This window comes from Pseudophryne corroboree, chromosome 1 (genome assembly GCF_028390025.1).
Source record: "Pseudophryne corroboree isolate aPseCor3 chromosome 1, aPseCor3.hap2, whole genome shotgun sequence".
Taxonomy (NCBI): Eukaryota; Metazoa; Chordata; class Amphibia; order Anura; family Myobatrachidae; genus Pseudophryne; species Pseudophryne corroboree.
In genome coordinates this window covers 1233193572-1233210956 of record NC_086444.1, presented here as the reverse complement: position 1 = coordinate 1233210956, position 17385 = coordinate 1233193572, and the positions used below count along the sequence as shown (strand labels likewise).

The following is a 17385-nucleotide window of genomic DNA, read 5'->3' as shown; positions in this document are numbered from 1 at the left end:
AGGAGCACAGAGGAATGCAGTGGAGCACAGAGGAATACGGAGAGAGCAGAGGAATGCAGAGGAGCACAGAGGAATACAGAGGAGCACAGAGGAATACGGAGAGAGCAGAGGAATGCAGAGGAGCACAGAGGAATACAGAGGAGCACAGAGGAATACAGAGGAGCACAGAGGAATACAGAGAGAGCAGAGGAGCACAGAGGAATACAGAGGAGCATAAAGGAATACAGAGGAGAACAGAGGAATGCAGAGGAGCACAGAGGAATACAGAGGAGCACAGAGGAACACAGAGAGAGCACAGAGGAATACAGAGGAGCACAGAGGAATGCAGAGGAGCACAGAGGAATGCAGAGGAGCACAGAGGAATACAGAGGAGCACAGAGGAATGCAGAGGAGCACAGAGGAATACAGAGGAGCACAGAGAAATGCAGAGAGATCAGAGGAGCACAGAGGAATACAGAGGAGCACAGAGGAATAGAGAGGAGCACAGAGGAATACAGAGGAGCACAGAGGAATACAGAGGAGCACAGAGGAATACAGAGGAGCACAGAGGAATGTAGAGGAGCACAGAGGAATGCAGAGAGATCAGAGGAGCACAGAGGAATGCAGAGGAGCACAGAGGAATACAGAGGAGCACAGAGGAATACTGAGAAGCACAGAGGAATGCAGAGAGATCAGAGGAGCACAGAGGAATGCAGAGAGATCAGAGGAGCACAGAGGAATGCAGAGGAGCACAGAGGAATACAGAGGAGCACAGAGGAATGCAGAGAGATCAGAGGAGCACAGAGGAATTCAGAGGAGCACAGAGGAATACAGAGGAGCACAGAGGAATGTAGAGGAGCACAGAGGAATGCAGAGGAGCACAGAGGAATGCAGAGAGAGCAGAGGAGCACAGAGTAATGCAGAGAGAGCAGAGGAGCACAGAGGAATGCAGAGGAGCACAGAGGAATGCAGAGGAGCACAGAGGAGCACAGAGGAATGCAGAGGAGCACAGATGAAAGCAGAGGAGCACAGAGGAATGCAGAGGAGCACAGATAAATGCAGAGGAGCACAGAGGAATACAGAGGAGCACAGAGGAATGCAGAGGAGCACAGAGGAGCACAGAGGAATGCAGAGGAGCACAGAGGAATACAGAGGAACACAGAGGAATGCAGAGGAGCACAGAGGAAAACAGAGGAGCACAGAGGAATGCAGAGGAGCACAGAGGAATACAGTGGAGCACACAGGAAAGCAGAGAGAGCAGAGGAGCACAGAGGAATGCATAGGAGCACAGAGGAATGCAGAGGAGCACAGAGAAATACAGAGGAGCACAGAGGAATACAGAGGAGCACAGAGGAGCACAGAGGAATACAGAGAGAGCACAGAGGAATGCAGAGGAGCACAGAGGAGCACAGAGGAATACAGTGGAGCACAGAGGAGCACAGAGGAATGCAGTGGAGCACACAGGCAGAGCTGGCCCTAACCAATATGATGCCCTAGGCAAGATTTTGGCTGGTGCCCCCTAGCACCACCGCTGATTCCGCCTCTGACCTTGCACCTCTTTCCCAGCACCATCACCCCTCATCCATAGCAGTCCTTATTTTGGGGTTTGTACCCCCTATATTTTAAATAGGAACAGTTCGCACATTTGGCGCACATCCCAAAAAGGGGGGTGTTTTTGCTGGCAAGGGGCATGGACACACAACAGTAACCCCAATTCCAATTACGTCACACAGTACTGCAACTTTATTCACATTTGATCATGCGATAGTGTCCATAATTCATATTACATCCCGCAGTAGTATCACTTTACCTTATAAACGTTACTCCTCACAGTAGAGCCCCTTATTCACATTACATCACACTGAATTGTTCCTTATTCATATTACACCACACCCTATTGCTCTTTATTCACATTAGACGACACAGTAGTGCCCTTTCTATACGCCACGCCATAGTAGAGCACCTTATACACATAATGCCACACAGTAATGCCCCTTACACATATGAGAGACATTATTAATGTCCATAAAAACATAATGTGCCTTACACATTATGACAACCTTTATTAATGCCCTTTTACACGTAATGTCCCTTAAACATATGCCGCACATTATTAATGGCCTTATACACATAATGAAACACATAGTGCCCCCTACACATTTGCTGCACATTATTAGTGCCCCTATACACATAATGACACACATACAGTAGTACCATGTTACACATATGCTGCACATTATTAATGCCCTTATACACATAATGACACACATAGTGCCCCTTACACATATGTTGCACATTATTAATGCATTTTTACATGACACACATAATGCTCCTTACACATATTACAAACACTACTGCACAACCTACCCACTCACATGCACACAGCACTCACACTGCCACTAACAGTGTGACCTCTGCCTCTGCTTGGATACAGATGTGTCCTCATAAATCTTGCCTCAATGCTGACGTCGGGCACATTTTTTTAATGAAAATTCACATTTTATGCATTGCTATGTGGCTAGGATGCACAAGCAGCTTCTGCTGATTAAAATGATATGCAGCATGCCTATATACTGTGTGAGACTGGCTGTATCTGCATATGAAATGCTACACACAGAATATAGGCATGCCGCATATCATTTTAATCAGCAGAAGCTGCTGATGCCCCTAGGCATATCAAATGCCCTAGGCAATTGCCTAGTTTGCCTATGCCTATGGCCGGCTCTGCACACAGGAATGCAGAGAGAGCAGAGGAGCACAGCGGAATGCATAGGAGCACAGAGGAGCACAGAGGAATACAGAGGAGCACAGAGGAATGCAGAGGAGCACAGAGGAATGCAGAGGAGCACAGAGGAATACAGAGGAGCACAGAGGAATGCAGGAGAGTGCACAGGCACATACAGGAATGCAAATAGAGCAGAGGAAAGCAGGATAATACAGAGGAGCACAGAAGTATGCAGAGAGAGCAGAGGAGCACAGAGGAATAGAGAGGAGCACAGAGGAATGCAGAGGAGCACAGAGGAATACAGAGGAGCACAGAGGAATAGAGAGGAGTACACAGGAATGCAGAGGAGCACAGAGGAATACAGAGGAGCACAGAGGAATGCCGAGAGAGCAGATGAGCACAGAAGAATACAGAAGAACACAGAGGAATCCAGAGGAGCACAGAAGAATGCATAGGTAAACAGGAGAATGCAGAGGAGCACAGAGGAATATGCAGGAGTACAGAGGAGCACAGAGGAATATGGAGGAATACAGAGGAATATGCAGGAGTACAGAGGAGCACAGAGGAATATGGAGGAGTACAGAGAAGCACAGAGGAATATGGAGGAGCACAGAGGAAAATGGAGGAGCACAGAGGAATATGGAGGAGCACAGAGGAATATGGAGGAGTACAGAGGAATATGGAGGAGTACAGAGGAATATGGAGAAGCACAGAGGAATATGGAGGAGCACAGAGGAATATGGAGGAATACGGAGGAGCACAGAAGAATATGGAGTACAGAGGAGCACAGAGGAATATGGAGGAGTACAGAGGAGCACAGAAGAATGCATAGGTAAACAGGAGAATGCAGAGGAGCACAGAGGAATATGCAGGAGCACAGAGGAGCACAGAGGAATATGGAGGAATACAGAGGAATATGGAGGAGTACAGAGAAGCACAGAGGAATATGGAGGAGCACAGAGGAAAATGGAGGAGCACAGAGGAATACAGAGGAGCACAGAGGAATGCAGAGGAGCACAGAGGAATGCAGAGAGAGCAGAGGAGCACAGAGGAATGCAGAGGAGCACAGAGGAATGCAGAGGAGCACAGAGGAATGCAGAGGAGCACAGAGGAATACAGAGGAGCACAGAGGAATGCAGAGGAGCACAGAGGAATACAGAGGAGCACAGAGGAATACAGAGGAGCACAGAGGAATGCAGAGGAGCACAGAGGAAAACAGAGGAGCACAGAGGAATGCAGAGAGAGCAGAGGAGCACAGAGGAGCACAAAGGAATACAGAGGAGCACAGAGGAATACAGAGGAGCACAGAGGAATGCAGAGAGAGAGCAGAGGAGCACAGAGGAATGCAGAGGAGCACAGAGGAATACAGAGGAGCACAGAGGAATACAGAGGAGCACAGAGGAATGCAGAGGAGCACAGAGGAAAACAGAGGAGCACAGAGGAATGCAGAGAGAGCAGAGGAGCACAGAGGAGCACAAAGGAATACAGAGGAGCACGGAGGAATACAGAGGAGTACACAGGAATACAGAGGAGCACAGAGGAATACAGAGGAGCACAGAGGAATACAGAGGAGCACAGAGGAATACAGAGGAGCACAGAGGAATGCAGAGAGAGCAGAGGAGCACAGAGGAGCACAAAGGAATACAGAGGAGCACAGAGGAATACAGAGGAGCACAGAGGAATGCAGAGAGAGCAGAGGAGCACAGAGGAATGCAGAGGAGCACAGAGGAATAAAGAGGAGCACAGAGGAATACAGAGGAGAACAGAGGAATGCAGAGGAGCACAAAGGAATACAGAGGAGCACAGAGGAATACAGAGGAGCACAGAGGAATACAGAGGAGCACAGAGGAATGCAGAGGAGCACAGAGGAATGCAGAGGAGCACAGAAGAATACAGAGGAGCATCTTGGAATACAGAGGAGCACAGAGGATTGCAGAGGAGCACAGAGGAATACAGAGGAGCACAGAGGAATACAGAGAGAGCAGAGGAGCACAGAGGAATACAGAGGAGCACAGAGGAATGCAGAGGAGCACAGAGGAATGCAGAGAGAGCAGAGGAGCACAGAGGAGCACAAAGGAATACAGAGGAGCACAGAGGAATACAGAGGAGCACAGAGGAATACAGAGGAGCACAGTGGAATGCAGAGAGATCAGAGGAGCACAGAGGAATTCAGAGGAGCACAGAGGAATACAGAGGAGCACAGAGGAATGTAGAGGAGCACAGAGGAATGCAGAGGAGCACAGAGGAATGCAGAGAGAGCAGAGGAGCACAGAGGAATGCAGAGAGAGCACAGAAGGAATGCAGAGGAGCACAGAGGAGCACAGAGGAATGCAGAGGAGCACAGAGGAATGCAGAGGAACACAGAGGAATGCAGAGGAGCACAGAGGAAAACAGAGGAGCACAGAGGAATTCAGAGGAGCACAGAGGAGCACAGAGGAATACAGTGGAGCACACAGGAAAGCAGAGAGAGCAGAGGAGCACAGAGGAATGCATAGGAGCACAGAGGAATGCAGAGGAGCACAGAGAAATACAGAGGAGCACAGAGGAGCACAGAGGAATACAGAGGAGCACAGAGGAGCACAGAGGAATACAGAGAGAGCACAGAGGAATGCAGAGGAATGCAGAGGAGCACAGAGGAATACAGAGGAGCACAGAGGAATGCAGTGGAGCACACAGGAATGCAGAGAGAGCAGAGGAGCACAGCGGAATGCATTGGAGAACAGAGGAGCACAGAGGAATGCAGAGGACCACAGAGGAATGCAGGAGAGTGCACAGGCACATACAGGAATGCAAATAGAGCAGAGGAAAGCAGGATAATACAGAGGAGCACAGAAGTATGCAGAGAGAGCAGAGGAGCACAGAGGAATAGAGAGGAGTACACAGGAATGCAGAGGAGCACAGAGGAATACAGAGGAGCACAGAGGAATGCCGAGAGAGCAGATGAGCACAGAAGAATACAGAAGAGCACAGAGGAATCCAGAGGAGCACAGAAGAATGCATAGGTAAACAGGAGAATGCAGAGGAGCACAGAGGAATATGCAGGAGTACAGAGGAGCACAGAGGAATATGGAGGAATACAGAGGAATATGCAGGAGTACAGAGGAGCACAGAGGAATATGGAGGAGTACAGAGAAGCACAGAGGAATATGGAGGAGCACAGAGGAAAATGGAGGAGCACAGAGGAATATGGAGGAGTACAGAGGAATATGGAGGAGTACAGAGGAATATGGAGAAGCACAGAGGAATATGGAGGAGCACAGAGGAATATGGAGGAATACGGAGGAGCACAGAAGAATATGGAGTACAGAGGAGCACAGAGGAATATGGAGGAGTACAGAGGAGCACAGAGGAATATGGAGGAGCACATAGGAATGTGGAGGAGCACAGAGGAATATGGAGGAGCACAGAGGAATATGGAGGAGTACAGAGGAATATGGAGGAGTACAGAGGAATATGGAGGAGCACAGAGGAATATGGAGGAGCACAGAGGAATATGGAGGAGCACAGAGGAATATGGAGGAGTACAGAGGAATATGGAGGAGCACAGAAGAATATGGAGGAGTACAGAGGAATATGGAGGAGCACAGAGGAATATGGAGGAGCACAGAGGAATATGGAGGAGTACGGAGGAATATGGAGGAGTACGGAGGAGCACAGATGAATATGGAGGAGTACAGAGGAATATGGAGGAGTACAGAGGAATATGGAGGAGTACGGAGGAGCACAGAGGAATATGGAGTAGTACAGAGGAATATGGAGGAGTACAGAGGAATATGGAGGAGTACAGAGGAATATGGAGGAGCACAGAGGAATATGGAGGCGTACAGAGGAATATGGAGGAGTACAGAGGAATATGGAGGAGTACAGAGGAATATGGAGGAGCACAGAGGAATATGGAGGAGTACAGAGGAATATGGAGGAGCACAGAAGAATATGGAGGAGTACAGAGGAATATGGAGGAGCACAGAGGAATATGGAGGAGCACAGAGGAATATGGAGGCGTACAGAGGAATATGGAGGAGCACAGAGGAGCACAGAGGAATATGGAGGAGTACAGAGGAATATGGAGGAGTACAGAGGAATATGGAGGAGTACAGAGGAATATGGAGGAGCACAGAGGAATATGGAGGAGCACAGAGGAATATGGGGGGAGTACAGAGAAATATGGAGGAGTACAGAGGAATATGGAGGAGCACAGAGGAATATGGAGTAGTACAGAGGAATATGGAGGAGTACGGAGGAATATGGAGGGGTACAGAGGAGCACAGAGGAATATGGAGGAGTACAGAGGAATATGGAGGAGCACAGAGGAATATGGAGGAGCACAGAGGAATATGGAGGAGCACAGAGGAATATGGAGGAGCACAGAGGAGCACAGAGGAATATGGAGGAGTACAGAGGAATATGGAGGAGCACAGAAGAATATGGAGGAGTACAGAGGAATATGGAGGAGTACGGAGGAATATGGAGGAGTACGGAGGAGCACAGAGGAATATGGAGGAGTACACAGGAATATGGAGGAGTACAGAGGAATATGGGGGAGTACAAAGGAATATGGAGGAGTACAGAGGAATATGGAGGAGCACAGAGGAATATGGAGGAGCACAGAGGAATATGGAGGAGCACAGAGGAGCACAGAGGAATATGGAGGAGTACAGAGGATTATGGAGGAGTACAGAGGAATATGGAGGAGCACAGAGGAATATGGAGGAGTACGGAGGAGCACAGAGGAATATGGAGGAGCACAGAGGAATATGGGGAGTACAGAGGAGTACGGAGGAATATGGAGGAGTACGGAGGAGCACAGAGGAATATGGAGGAGCACAGAGGAATTTGGGGAGTACAGAGGAATATGGAGGAGCACAGAGGAATATGGAGGAGCACAGAGGAATATGGAGGAGTACGGAGGAGCACAGAAGAATATGGAGTACAGAGGAATATGGAGTACAGAGGAATATGGAGGAGCACAGAGGAATATGGAGGAGCACAAAGGAATATGGAGGAGCACAGAGGAATATGAAGGAGTACAGAGGAATATGGAGGAGTACAGAGGAGCACAGAGGAATATGGAGGAGTACAGAGGAATATGGAGGAGGACAGAGAAATATGGAGTAGTACAGAGGAATATGGAGGAGTACGGAGGAATATGGAGGAGTACAGAGGAATATGGAGGAGCACAGAGGAATATGAGGGAGTACAGAGGAATATGGAGGAGTACAGAGGAATATGGAGGAGCACAGAGGAATATGGGGGAGTACAGAGGAATATGGAGGAGCACAGAGGAATATGGAGGAGCACAGAGGAATATGGAGGAGTATGGAGGAGCACAGAAGAATATGGAGTACAGAGGACCACAGATTAATATGGGGTACATAGCACCACAGAGCTGCCTTTTCATTTTTAATGTCTAAATATAATTATTAGTTGTACACCAGCAAATCATGTCTTAAGTACCATTTCGTCTTTTTATCTGAGTTCCACTTCTTTGTTTTCCTGCAAATGAATCACAACCGTATACAGTACTTCTCCATATTTACCTAACTGCATCAGTATGGCTGTATATAATGTCAAAGATTATGCCAAACACATGCAGGAATTCACAAGAGAGCTTCTTCACGAGTGAAACAAAAGTTAAAATCTCACTATTCATTGCATGATAAATTTTACCTCTTTTCTTAAGCTTTGCATATATTATGCAACTATTAGCCCGATCCGTGGATTATCAGCGAATCGGAACCATAATTGCGTAGTGTATGTCCACAACCAATCAGCGATAATCGGACGGTCAGCAAAAAAAAAATCTTCCGACATACAGTGCACTGATCCAATTATTGGTCAGCTGTGTCTGGGAGTAGTATGTGCTGCTGCGGCTGAACGCCCAACATTAACCTGTTCCTTCACAGAAGAGGAATGGGGAAAAATGTCATCAATATATCTATCTATCTATCTATCTATCTATCTATCTATCTATCTATCTATCTATCTATCTATCTATCTATCTTGCATATCACTCTTTGCTATATGGTATTGTATTATGCCCCCAAAATGTTCTTTGCACAGATCTTACATGGACATTAGAGTATTCCAACAGACAGCAAAATATAAGAAAGCTTCCAGACTTACTGGTGACAGTGAGAAGACACAGGAGAGACGGGACCTGTCCTGGACACATAACGGTGATAGCTGAGAGACTTCTGTACCTATGAGGCAGAGAGTGGAGGGAGGCCCCATACTACACACAGTAGGATATGTGGTATAACGAGCTGAAACTTTCCTTTCCTATTTCTTAGTTTCCTGTTTAGAACATTAGTATCGTACATGTTATATAGTATATAGCAGGGAGGCAGCCTGAGCATGTGCAGACACACTTATATAGTATTTGGGTGGGATTATATACAGTATATAGCGGGGAGGCAGCCTGAGCATGTGCAGACACACTTACATAGTATTTGGGTGGGATTATATACAGTATATAGCGGGGAGGCAGCCTGAGCATGTGCAGATACAGTTATATAGTATTTGGGTGGGATTATATACAGTATATAGCAGGGAGGCAGCCTGAGCATGTGCAGACACACTTATATAGTATTTGGGTGGGATTATATACAGTATATAGCGGGGAGGCAGCCTGAGCATGTGCAGACACACTTATATAGTATTTGGGTGGGATTATATACAGTATATAGCAGGGAGGCAGCCTGAGCATGTGCAGACACACTTATATAGTATTTGGGTGGGATTATATACAGTATATAGCGGGGAGGCAGCCTGAGCATGTGCAGATACAGTTATATAGTATTTGGGTGGGATTATATATAGTATATAGTGGGGAGGCAGCCTGAGCGTGTGCAGACACACTTATATAGTATTTGGGTGGGATTATATACAGTATATAGCGGGGAGGCAGCCTGAGCATGTGCAGATACAGTTATATAGTATTTGGGTGGGATTATATATAGTATATAGTGGGGAGGCAGCCTGAGCATGTGCAGATACAGTTATATAGTATTTGGGTGGGATTATATATAGTATATAGTGGGGAGGCAGCCTGAGCATGTGCAGACACACTTATATAGTATTTGGGTGGGATTATATACAGTATATAGCGGGGAGGCAGCCTGAGCATGTGCAGATACAGTTATATAGTATTTGGGTGGGATTATATATAGTATATAGTGGGGAGGCAGCCTGAGCATGTGCAGATACAGTTATATAGTATTTGGGTGGGATTATATATAGTATATAGTGGGGAGGCAGCCTGAGCATGTGCAGACACACTTATATAGTATTTGGGTGGGATTATATACAGTATATAGCGGGGAGGCAGCCTGAGCATGTGCAGACACACTTATATAGTATTTGGGTGGGATTATATACAGTATATAGCAGGGAGGCAGGCTGAGCATGTGCAGACACACTTATATAGTATTTGGGTGGGATTATATACAGTATATAGCAGGGAGGCAGCCTGAGCATGTACAGACACACTTATATAGTATTTGGTGGGATTATATACAGTATATAGCAGGGAGGCAGCCTGAGCATGTACAGATACACTTATATAGTATTTGGTGGGATTATATACAGTATATAGCATGGAGGCAGCCTGAACATGTGCAGACACACATATAGTATTTGGTGGTATTATATACAGTATATAGCAGGGAGCCAGTCTGAGCATGTGCAGACACACTTATATAGTATTTGGGTGGGATTATATACAGTATATAGTGGGGAGGCAGCCTGAGCATGTGCAGACACACTTATATAGTGTTTGGGTGGGATTATATACAGTATATAGCAGGGAGGCAGCCTGAGCATGTGCAGACACACTTATATAGTATTTGGGTGGGATTATATACAGTATATAGCAGGGAGGCAGCCTGAGCGTGTGCAGACACACTTATATAGTATTTGGTGGGATTACATACAGTATATAGCAGGGAGGCAGCCTGAGCGTGTGCAGACACACATATAGTATTTGGGTGGGATTATATACAGTATATAGCGGGGAGGCAGCCTGAGCATGTACAGACACACTTATATAGTATTTGGGTGGGATTATATACAGTATATAGCGGGGAGGCAGCCTGAGCATGTGCAGATACAGTTATATAGTATTTGGGTGGGATTATATACAGTATATAGCAGGGAGGCAGCCTGAGCATGTGCAGACACACTTATATAGTATTTGGGTTGGATTATATATAGTATATAGCGGGGAGGCAGCCTGAGCATGTGCAGACACATTTATATAGTATTTGGGTGGGATTATATACAGTATATAGCGGGGAGGCAGCCTGAGCATGTGCAGATACAGTTATATAGTATTTGGGTGGGATTATATACAGTATATAGCAGGGAGGCAGCCTGAGCATGTGCAGACACATTTATATAGTATTTGGGTGGGATTATATACAGTATATAGCGGGGAGGCAGCCTGAGCATGTGCAGATACAGTTATATAGTATTTGGGTGGGATTATATACAGTATATAGCAGGGAGGCAGCCTGAGCGTGTGCAGACACACTTATATAGTATTTGGGTGGGATTATATACAGTATATAGCAGGGAGGCAGCCTGAGCATGTGCAGATACACTTATATAGTATTTGGGTGGGATTATATACAGTATATAGCAGGGAGGCAGCCTGAGCATGTGCAGACACACTTATATAGTATTTGGGTGGGATTATATACAGTATATAGCAAGGAGGCAGCCTGAGCATGTGCAGACACACATATAGTATTTGGGTGGGATTATATACAGTATATAGCAGGGAGGCAGCCTGAGCATGTGCAGACACACTTATATAGTATTTGGTGGGATTACATACAGTATATAGCAGGGAGGCAGCCTGGTCATGTGCAGACACACATATAGTATTTGGGTGGGATTATATACAGTATATAGCAGGGAGGCAGCCTGAGCATGTGCAGACACACATATAGTATTTGGTGGTATTATATACAGTATATAGCAGGGAGCCAGTCTGAGCATGTGCAGACACACTTATATAGTATTTGGTGGTATTATATACAGTATATAGCAGGGAGCCAGTCTGAGCATGTGCAGACACACTTATATAGTATTTGGGTGGGATTATATACAGTATATAGCAGGGAGGCAGCCTGAGCATGTGCAGACACACTTATATAGTATTTGGTGGGATTACATACAGTATATAGCAGGGAGGCAGCCTGAGCATGTGCAGACACACTTATATAGTGTTTGGGTGGGATTATATACAGTATATAGCAGGGAGGCAGCCTGAGCATGTGCAGACACACATATAGTATTTGGGTGGGATTATATACAGTATATAGCAGGGAGGCAGCCTGAGCATGTGCAGACACACTTATATAGTATTTGGGTGGGATTATATACAGTATATAGCAGGGAGGCAGCCTGAACATGTGCAGACACACTTATATAGTATTTGGGTGGGATTATATACAGTATATAGCAGGGAGGCAGCCTGAGCATGTGCAGACACATTTATATAGTATTTGGTGGGATTATATACAGTATATAGCATGGAGGCAGCCTGGTCATGTGCAGACACACATATAGTATTTGGGTGGGATTATATACAGTATATAGCGGGGAGGCAGCCTGAACATGTGCAGATACACTTATATAGTATTTGGGTGGGATTATATACAGTATATAGCAGGGAGGCAGCCTGAACATGTGCAGACACACTTATATAGTATTTGGTGGGATTATATACAGTATATAGCAGGGAGGCAGTCTGAGAATGTGCAGACACATTTATATAGTATTTGGGTGGAATTATATACAGTATATAGCAGGGAGGCAGCCTGAGCATGTGCAGACACACTTATATAGTATTTGGGTGGGATTATATACAGTATATAGCGGGGAGGCAGCCTGAGCATGTGCAGACACACTTATATAGTATTTGGGTTGGATTATATATAGTATATAGCGGGGAGGCAGCCTGAGCGTGTGCAGACACACTTATATAGTATTTGGGTGGGATTATATACAGTATATAGCGGGGAGGCAGCCTGAGCATGTGCAGATACACTTATATAGTATTTGGGTGGGATTATATACAGTATATAGCGGGGAGGCAGCCTGAGCGTGTGCAGACACACTTATATAGTATTTGGGTGGGATTATATACAGTATATAGCGGGGAGGCAGCCTGAGCATGTGCAGATACACTTATATAGTATTTGGGTGGGATTATATACAGTATATAGCAGGGAGGCAGCCTGAGCATGTGCAGACACACTTACATAGTATTTGGGTGGGATTATATACAGTATATAGCGGGGAGGCAGCCTGAGCATGTGCAGATACAGTTATATAGTATTTGGGTGGGATTATATATAGTATATAGTGGGGAGGCAGCCTGAGCGTGTGCAGACACACTTATATAGTATTTGGGTGGGATTATATACAGTATATAGCGGGGAGGCAGCCTGAGCATGTGCAGATACACTTATATAGTATTTGGGTGGGATTATATACAGTATATAGCGGGGAGGCAGCCTGAGCATGTGCAGACACACTTATATAGTATTTGGGTGGGATTATATACAGTATATAGCAGGGAGGCAGGCTGAGCATGTGCAGACACACTTATATAGTATTTGGGTGGGATTATATACAGTATATAGTGGGGAGGCAGCCTGAGCATGTGCAGACACACTTATATAGAATTTGGGTGGGATTATATACAGTATATAGCGGGGAGGCAGCCTGAGCATGTGCAGACACACTTATATAGTATTTGGGTGGGATTATATACAGTATATAGTGGGGATGCAGCCTGAGCATGTGCAGATACACTTATATAGTATTTGGGTGGGATTATATACAGTATATAGCGGGGAGGCAGGCTAAGCGTGTGCAGATACAGTTATATAGTATTTGGGTGGGATTATATACAGTATATAGCGGGGAGGCAGCCTGAGCATGTGCAGACACACTTATATAGAATTTGGGTGGGATTATATACAGTATATAGCGGGGAGGCAGCCTGAGCATGTGCAGACACACTTATATAGAATTTGGGTGGGATTATATACAGTATATAGCGGGGAGGCAGCCTGAGCGTGTGCAGACACACTTACAGATGTGTCCACTATTACCTTTCTGAAAAGAGTGCCATGGCAGTAAATTTGGCATGACATGAATTCCTTTTGTTGTTGGGCCATCATGTTGTGCAATGACAATTCATGGCAATTCATAGTTTCACCACTCGGTGTCCAGTGCATCATGTAATGTAGCTTTCCCCCAACATTGCTGTTCAATAGACACTGTAATCAGGTCGTTCTGATGTATGGCCAGCTTTAGAGTCTAATTGCTAATTGTGTAGGTGTGAAAATCTCAGTGTGAGAGGCCTTTGAAGTAGACTCCTTGGGGGGTACAGATTTTATCCTGGCTGGGGGATGTTACTATATGTTGCTCAGAGCACAGAGGTGAATGAAGTCTAAAGTTAAATTAAGTAATAAGTTAAGAAAAACCTTAGTGCTATAGAGTAAAAGAACATATAAGATTTTGCAATGATAAAATATTTCCAAATAAAGGGCCTCATTACGAGGTGATCGCACGAAGCTGCTTTTTGCAGCCCGTACTATCATCTAATCTCCTCCTATGAGGGTTGTTTTTTTCCCATAGCAAGGCTGCAATCGCTTGTGCTGGCCTGCTATGGTAAAAAATGTTGTGCAGTTTCTAAGTAGGTCTGGACTTAGGGGGTCATTACGACTCGATAGCTGCATGTCGTCGTTCGCACAGCTGCAATCGGATCCGTGCTGCGCATGCGCGGTGGCCGCTATGTGCACGCACGGCCGTCGCCGGGCAACGACGATGAGCCTGAAAAAAGCGATCGCAGCGCCAATCGCACGAAGATTGACAGGCGGAGGGCATTCCTGGGCAACTCACCGTTTGCAGCCGTTTTCGGGGAGTGGTAAGAAAAACGCAGGCGTGGTGTGAGAAATGCAGGTGTGTCCAGGGCGGGTGTTTGACATCAGAGCTAGGACCGAACAGGTTGAAAACGTTGCAGCAGGTAAGTAAGTCACCGGCACCCCTGCACTGATCATACTGCCGGCACTGCCGACACCCCTGCACCGAGGACACTTCTGGCACTCCCACACTGCTGACACTCCTGCACTGAGGACACCGCAGGCACAACTGCACTGGGGATACTGCCAGCACTCCTGCACTGAGGACACCTCCTACACTGCCAGCACTTCTGCACCGAGCACACTTCTGGCACTCCCACACTGCCGGCACCCCTGAACTCCTGCAATGAGGACACCTCCCGCACTGCCGACACTGCCGGCACCCCTGCACTGGGGATACTGCCAGCACTCCTGCACTGAGGACACCTCCTGCACTGCCGACAATGCCGGCACCCCTGAACTGGGGATGCTGCTAGCACTCTTGCGCTGAGGACACCTCCTGCACTGCCGACGCTGCCGGCACTCCTGCACCGAGGACACTTCTGGCACTCCCACACTGCTGACACCCATGAACTCCTGCACTGAGGACACTGCCGGCACACCAGCACTGGGGGTACTGCCAGCACTCCTGCACTGAGGACACCTGCACTGCCGACACTGCCAGCACTTCTGCACCGAGGACATTTCCGGCACTCCCACACTGCCGGCACCCCTGAACTTCTGCAATGAGGACACCTCCCGCGTTGCTGACACTGTCGGCACCCCTGCACTGGGGATACTGCCAGCACTCCTGCACTGAGGACACCTTCTGTACTGCCGACACTGCCAGCACTTCTGCACAGAGGACACTTCTGGTACTCCCACACTGCCAAAACCCCTACACCAAGGACATTTCTGGCACTCTCACACTGCTGACACTCCTGAACTCCTGCACTAAGGACATCTCCATTACTTCCGCACTGCCAACACCGCCGACACCCCTGCACTGGTGATACTGCCAGCACGCCTGCACTGAGGACACCTCCCGCACTGCCGACACTGCCGGCACCCCTGCACTGGGGATACTGCCAGCACTCCTGCACTGAGGACACCTACCGCACTGCCGACACCCCTGCACCGAGGACACTTCTGGCACTCCCACACTACTGACACCCCTGAACTCCTGCACTAAGGACACCTCCAGTACTCCCGTACTGCCGACACTGTCTGCACCCCTGCACTGAGGACACCGCTGGCACTGCCTGCACTGCCGAAACTCCTGCACTGGGGATACTGCCAGCATTCCTGCACTGAGGACACCTCCTGCACTGCCGAAACTGCCGGCACCCCTGCACAGAGGACACTTCCGGCACTCCCACACTGCTGGCACCACTGAACTCCTGCAATGAGGACACCGCCCTCACTGCCAGCACTCCTGCAATGAGGACACCTTTTGCACTGCCGACACCCCTGCCCTGCCGGCACACCTATTGCTAGCACTCATGGACTGAGGACACCTCCCGCACTGCCGGCACTTCTACACCGAGGACACTTCCGGCAACCCCACACTGCCAGCACCCCTGAATTCCTGCAATGAGGACACCTCCCGCACTGTCGACACTGCCGGCACACCTGCACTGGGGATACTGCCAGCACTCCTAGACTGAGGACACCTCCCGCACTGCTGGCACCCCTGCACCGAGGACACTTCCGACACTCCCACACTGCCGACACTGCCAGCACCCCTGAACTCCTGCACTGGGGACACCTACCACACTGCCAACACTGCTGGAACCCCTGCACCGAGGACACTTCTGGCACTCCCAAACTGCCGACACCCCTGAACTCTTGCACTAAGGACACCTCCAGTACTCCCGCACTGCCGACACTGCCGACACCCCTGCACTGAGGACACCACCGGCACTGCCTGCACTGCTGACACTCCTGCACTGGGGATACTGTCAGAATTCCTGCACTAAGGACACCTCCCGCACTGTCGACACTGCCGGCACACCTGCACTGGGGATACTGCCAGCACTCCTAGACTGAGGACACCTCCCGCACTGCTGGCACCCCTGCACCGAGGACACTTCAGACACTCCCACACTGCCGACACTGCCAGCACCCTTGAACTCTTGCACTGAGGACACCTCCCACACTGCCAACACTGCTGGAACCCCTGCACCAAGGACACTTCCGGCACTCCCAAACTGCCGACACCCCTGAACTCCTGCACTAAGGACACCTCCAGTACTCCCACACTGCCGACACTGCCGACACCCCTGCACTGAGGACACCACCGGCACTGCCTGCACTGCTGACACTCCTGCACTGGGGATACTGCCAGAATTCCTGCACTAAGGACACCTCCTGCACTGCCGACACTGCCGGCACCCCTGCACTGAGGACACTTCCGGCACTCCCACACTGCTGGCACCCCTGAACTCCTGCAATGAGGACACCGCCCTCACTGCCGGCACTCCTGCAATGAGGACACCTAGTATTTGGTAGAGATGTGCACTTGAAATTTTTCGGGTTTTGTGTTTTGGGTTCGGTTCCGCGGCCGTGTTTTGGGTTCGACCGCGTTTTGGCAAAACCTCACCGAATTTTTTTTGTCGGATTCGGGTGTGTTTTGGATTCGGGTGTTTTTTTCAAAAAACACTAAAAAACAGCTTAAATCATAGAATTTGGGGGGTCATTTTGATCCCAAAGTATTATTAACCTCAAAAACCATAATTTCCACTTATTTTCAGTCTATTCTGA

General features: G+C 48.0%; 1 protein-coding gene across 1 annotated transcript in view; it reads right to left on the bottom strand.

The window, feature by feature from the left end:
• Positions 1–8894, bottom strand: part of LOC135030174 (uncharacterized) — a 130227-nt gene extending 121333 nt beyond the window's left edge. Inside the window, exon 1 of the mRNA XM_063953916.1 lies at positions 8828–8894. Coding sequence (XP_063809986.1) covers positions 8828–8876 — 49 coding nt within the window. The 5' untranslated portion in view covers positions 8877–8894. The remainder of the gene's footprint in view (positions 1–8827) is intronic.
• Between the last annotated feature and the right edge of the window lie 8491 nt (positions 8895–17385).